Below are 6000 nucleotides of genomic sequence, written 5' to 3' on the forward strand. Positions count from 1 at the left end.
AAAGGTGCCTCTTCCTCTGCTGTACACTCAATAGCATCCAAGGTTTTTCACAGAGGGCTCCAAATTAGATTAAACCCAGTTCCCCAACTCGGAGGTAGATACCAGCACCTAATATAAATATACACATGCACATATATATGACCATCAATCCAATAAATTAGGTCAATATACTCTGCCTCTTCAACAAGGGGTCAATGTACAGAGCATGCAAAGTGACCTCCTCAGGATTTCACCTACTCTATATTAAATTAGCCATACAAATGCAAATACACTGAGAAATCTATCTCCGAGTTGAGGCCACCAAAGTCCCCAATTTATAGATCCACATAGTCTCCCTGCGGAGGAGCTCCCTTTCTATATCGACTTTTCTTGCTCCTTTGTTTATTGAGGAGAGAACCTTCACCAAGCTACCCTTGAATCTACCTCCATGATATAAAAGATAATGATCTCTTAAAGAGACACTGAAGTGATAAAAAAAATATGATATAGGGAATTGGTTGTGTACTATGAATAATTACTAGAAGATTAGCAGCAAAGAAAATATTCTATAATATGTGCACATTCCACAACACTCAGTCTTTTAGAGCAGTCTGTGAAGTAATGACCTCTCCTCTAGCAGAGGAAAAGTAAATAGTCCAGGAACAGTTGAGATAATAAGGGCCATATGCAATTCACTTTTTCACCTGAGTTTTCTCCTAGGTGATATTTTTAAACTCGTCAATAAAATACATTTTAAGCCCCCAGAAGACAAGAATATGCTCAAAATAATTTGAGTAGTACTTTTTTACCAACTTTTTGGTACTTTTTTAGTTGAAAAGTACTGGAAAGTTATTTATAATCAAAGATGAAAAATTATCTCCTGGGAGAAAACTCAGGTGAAAAAGAGAATTGCATATGGCCCTAAAAGTCAGATAACAGCCCTCTCCACGACTAACTTAGTCGGAGAGCTTAATGGCTTGTTTGCATAGAGATAACAACTGGAGTTTCTCAACTCTTCCTGTACTGGAAACAATTACACTGATGTATCTGATCTTAATGTTTTATTTCTTAGCTGTGCTACACATACAAATCATATCATCATTTTTTTTTTTCGCTTCAGTGTCTCTTTAAAGGGCCCCTGTTTTCATCATTTTTGCTGTGCACATTTAATATGTGCTCCAAAATCCTAGTTTTAAATGCTCGAGTAGTCCTACCAATATAGTGTAAACCACAGGGGCAGGTCACCATGTACACTACCCCTGTGGTCTCACAGTTCATGAATGCTCCAATTTTATATTCCCTTTCATGACCGCTATCCCAGAATGTTTTAGTTTTATGCACAAAGGGGCACACCTTGCACCTCCCACATCTGTGCATGCCTTTTGGGGGAGGAATAGCTCCTAGCCAAGTCTTTCTTTCTTCCATTTGCTTTGCTTTGCCTGGCTCTTCTACTGACCACATATGCTATTGCTCCGTTGTTATTGCCTGATGAAGTGGGATCAAACCTGCGAAACGCGTTGCATATTTGGAGTTCATTAATAAAATATATTGACTGTCTTTACTACAGTCGTTGTGTGTCTACTTGGAGGAGGTAAGTCCACCACTACCTCCTCTATTTACCAAGAATTTGGTTTTTAAGCTCATTTAGCTTCTTTTTATCCTTTTGGCGCATCTGTTCTCCTGCATAATATGGAGTCCACCCTGGGTGGAGGGTTGAACCCCCTTTTTTCTCATCTACAGAGAGCGACTTCTTATTCCTGAGTGGGGTCAGGAAAATCTCCCCACCTGCCTTTACAGTGGTTGCCTAATGGTAACCCTGCTTTGTGAGTATTAATATTTACTCTATCTAGTAACCATTTACCAGTATTACACTATTGGGGCTCTTGGTGTTCCTTGTTTTCATCTCGTGGTAGGTGTCCAAGGTCAGTGTTGGTCCTCCGTAAGTATATTGTGCTGTACTGTCATATGAGCCCACCTAGGGCCGGCCTTAGGTTTCACAGCGCCCCAAGTGAAACTTGATTTTTTTGTGCCCCCCCTTTGTCCTCTTTGCACGTACACACACACACACACACACACATAAACTCATATGCAATTCACCTTTTCTCCGGAGATACCTCCTAGGACAGTGGTTCCCAACCTATAATAATAATAATAATAATAATGGCAGTATTTGTATAGCGCCTTTCTCCTGACGGACTCAAAGCGCTTGCGAGGCAGCCACTAGAGCGCACTCAGTAGGCAGTAGCAGTGTTAGGGAGTCTTGCCCAATGAACTCCTTACTGAATTACTGGCTTACTGAACAGGCAGAGCCAAGATTTGAACCCTGGTCTCCCGTGTCAGAGGCAGAGCCCTTAACCAGTACACCATCCAGCCACTACCTATTTGAAGTTGTGACACATCACGCAAAATGCTCAGATCTCTGTGATACATCACATATGTATAATAGAAAAAATACTATTAATAACCACAAAATGGATGTAAAGAGTGCATTATCCTGAAGAAACGTAAAAATGAAGGCTAGAACCTTTCAGGAATATTAATAAAAACAATCAGTGGGACAGTTAGCCCCCCCCAATTTGGAATGATTTCACAGCACTGACAATTTACACCACGCATTATAGCCACAGTGCCCTCAGACTCAGTATAGATAGGTAGCCAGCCAGGTATAGCTGCCCCCAGTATAGGATCTCATGTGTAGGTGCCCTCAATATAGAGGTAGCCATGCATAGGTGCCCCAGTATAGGAAGCCAGTTGTAGGTCTCCCTTCATAGGTGCCACCAGTATAGGTAGCCAGGTGTTGGTGCCCTCCCTCAGTATAAGTAGCCAGCTATAGGTGCTCCCAGTATTGGAAGTCAGGTGTAGGCGCCCTCAATATAGGTAGCCAGCTATAGATGCCCCCTTGAAAGCCGGCGCCCTGAGCGACTGCTCCGGTCGCTCAGGTCAAAGGCCGGCTATGAGTCCAAACATATAATATCCACAACCTCAATAGTGCTAAGAGGGCGAAGGTGTGTGCAAATGCCTCTATGTTGTTACATTGGGCGAGATGGCACACAATCAACTGAAAGTGTAGACCGTTAACTCATGATGTGAAATTTTAACAGAAAATAATGAATAGCTATCCAGGAGGGGGACAGGGGACTGTCAGTTGAAGCATGCTAAATTGAAGTCCTCATTTAACCCTTTTGGGGAAATGGTTTCTAGTCGGAAGATCCATTGGGATTCAATCTGTGAGCTATTTGTCAAAATCGCCCCCTCTGAACCCATTCTTCCATTGCTGGAGCTCCCAGAATTGTATATCAAAATGAGCATGTGCATGCACTGTATTCATATATTTCGCAATTGATGTCTCAGCTTTGTGTTTGATATTTCCTATATGCTCAAGTATTCTCCTTTTGAGGTGGTGTGTGGTTTTGCCCACGTATTTGAAGCAATATCAGTTACCTGGCAGCCCTGCTGATCTTTTGCCTCTTATTCTTTTAACCATAGACCCTGAACAAGCATATGCAGGTCAGGTGTTTCTGACATTGTCAAATCTGGCAAGATTAGCCGCATGCTTGTTTCTGGTGTTATTCAGACACTACTACAGCCAAATAGATCAGCAGGGCTGCCAGGCAACTGGTATTGTTTAAAAGGAAATAAATATGGCAGTCTCCATATTCTTCTCAATGCAGTTGTCCTTTATCTGAAGATTACAGTGAAATGTTTTTCACAGGCTCTTGTGGTAGTGTCCTATTTTGGTTTCCCCTTTTATTAACCCAGCCTTGCTTTTCCCATGGCAGAGAATTATGAGCGTCTTGAAGCCGACAAAAAGAAACAAGCGCAGAAGAAGCGACATTGCGTAGGACCGACAATCCGCTACCACTCTGTAACCATGCCACTTATCACAGAGGTAAATGTGAAAGAAGAAAATGTGGACGTGGAAGGGTGAGTTCTGTCTTATATAATATAATAACCAAAACCACTGACTTGCATGTCTTGGTTCCCATTTTGCTGCTATCACAATGAGGCACAATGAAGTAAAATAATTAAAAAAAACCTTATTTTATGTTGTGTTTTTCTAGGTTAGAGCAGGAGCAGTTTGGCGACTCTTCCACTGCACCCACCTCTGGAAAATGCTCCCGCACCTTTGTCACATTCTCAGATGATGAGACATTTGACCGTCTGTTCCCTAAAAACAAAGCCAAGCTGCCCATCCGGGAGATCTGTCCAGTCACTCACAAACCAGCCCAATATCGGGATCCCATCACAGACATTCCCTATTACAATGCTCGTGCCTTCAAGATCATACGTGAGGCCTATAAGAAGTACATCACTGCTCATGGCCTTCCCAATGCTGCTATGGCTGCTGCCATGGGCCCTGCAGGTTCTACTCCTGACCCCAGCCAGCGAAACACCAGGCAGAAAATCATTATTAAGCAGAGTGTGCCAGTAACATAATATCACGTTTTAAATTATTTTTACATTATTTTATTACCTGTTTTTGCACCAATGAAAATTGAGCAAGTTATTTGTGTGGTACAATTTCTGGCATTTTGACCCTCAAAACTGTAACTTTCAACATCATCCTCTACTGGACTTGACAGCTGCATTGCATTATGGGACTCGGAGCATGCTCAGTTGGAGAAAATTCAAATATTTGTATAGGACATGTCCTGAGTTTTGGGTTCTCTGCATAAGCGCAGAAGCAGTTTTGACAAACCAGTGTTCACCAGAATGTTGTGGTGTCTTGCTTCACTACCTAATGCCTGGTTTCAGTTTGACTACTTGTTACGGTCCCCTTACAAGTCATCTAGTTTTTTCAGAACTGGATTGCTATTTGGTCTGCCATGTTCCCTGGAAAAAAAAATGCACTTGCGGCAGGAATCTTAAGATGGTTAAAGGATACACAAGGTGACATGCTGAGATAGACATGTGTATGAACAGTGCCTAGCACACAAATAACTATGCTGTTTCTTTTTTTTTTCTTTCTCTGCCTGAAAGAGTTAATTATCAGGTATGTAAGTGGCAGCTCCTGTCAGGACTGGGTTAGACTGCAGTGTGACCCTCACTGATAAAGTACAACTATAAAACACTTTCCTAGCAGAAAATGGCTTCTGAGAGCAGGAAAGAGATAAAAAGGGCCAGTAGTTAATAGATTTTAGCTCTGGGATACTTCAATGAATGTGTCCTTAAGCAAAAACAACAAAACAGTAAAAATGTCAGGGATGGCAGCACCACCTGATGGACGTAGATTTAAACTATGTAGATTCCAAAAGGTTAAACAGTCATTTTCAAGAGAAGAGGATAGATACAATTGTTTATTTCATTAGTTTATTTTCACCTTGGGTGTCCTTTAACCTCTTGCCGACCGTGTCACGCCGATGGGCGTGGCAGCCCCAGGACCGCCTAACGCAGATTGGTGTAAAGTCCTGGGGCCAGCTAATGCAGGAGATCGCGCGCAGGCTGTGCGCGCATCTCCTGCTTGGGGGGGGGCGGAGCTCCGTCCCGCCTTCATTCTCCGAGCGGCCATTGCCGCTTGGGAGACTGTTAGACGCCGTGATCGCCGTCTATTTACGTGTACAGCGATCGGCAGCAGCGCTGTACTGGGGACAGCCCTGTCACACGGCGGCCCCCCTGGGGGACAAGAGAGAGATCGGCTCTCATAGGCAGAAGCCTATGACAGCCGATCGCCGTAATTGGCTAGCTGTGGGGAGGGAGGGAGGGAAGACCTTTTAAAGAAACAGTGTTTTTTACTTAAAAAACACTAACAATAATATTTATAAAAAAAAATAAATAAACATGGGGGAGCGATCAGACCCCACCAACAGAGAGCTCTGTTGGTGGGGAGAAAAGGGGGGGGGGGGGAATCACTTGTGTGCTGTGTTGTGCGGCCCTGCAGCTTTGCCTTAAAGCTGCAGTGGCAAATTTTACTAAAAAATGGCCTGGTCACTAGGGGGGTTTAGCACTGCAGTCCTCAAGAGGTTAATGAATTTGTACAATATTCATTCTTCTTATTCTGTTCATAGATAAAAAAAAATGCTT

General features: G+C 42.9%; 1 protein-coding gene across 1 annotated transcript in view; it reads left to right on the top strand.

Moving 5' to 3' along the window:
* The window catches only part of VPS72 (vacuolar protein sorting 72 homolog), a 37502-nt gene extending 31839 nt beyond the window's left edge, over positions 1-5663 (top strand). Inside the window, exons 5-6 of the mRNA XM_068253576.1 lie at positions 3759-3903; positions 4041-5663. Coding sequence (XP_068109677.1) covers positions 3759-3903; positions 4041-4416 — 521 coding nt within the window. The 3' untranslated portion in view covers positions 4417-5663. The remainder of the gene's footprint in view (positions 1-3758; positions 3904-4040) is intronic.
* The last annotated feature ends 337 nt before the right edge of the window (positions 5664-6000 follow it).

Source organism: Hyperolius riggenbachi, chromosome 9, assembly GCF_040937935.1.
Source record: "Hyperolius riggenbachi isolate aHypRig1 chromosome 9, aHypRig1.pri, whole genome shotgun sequence".
In the NCBI taxonomy this organism is placed as follows: domain Eukaryota; kingdom Metazoa; phylum Chordata; class Amphibia; order Anura; family Hyperoliidae; genus Hyperolius; species Hyperolius riggenbachi.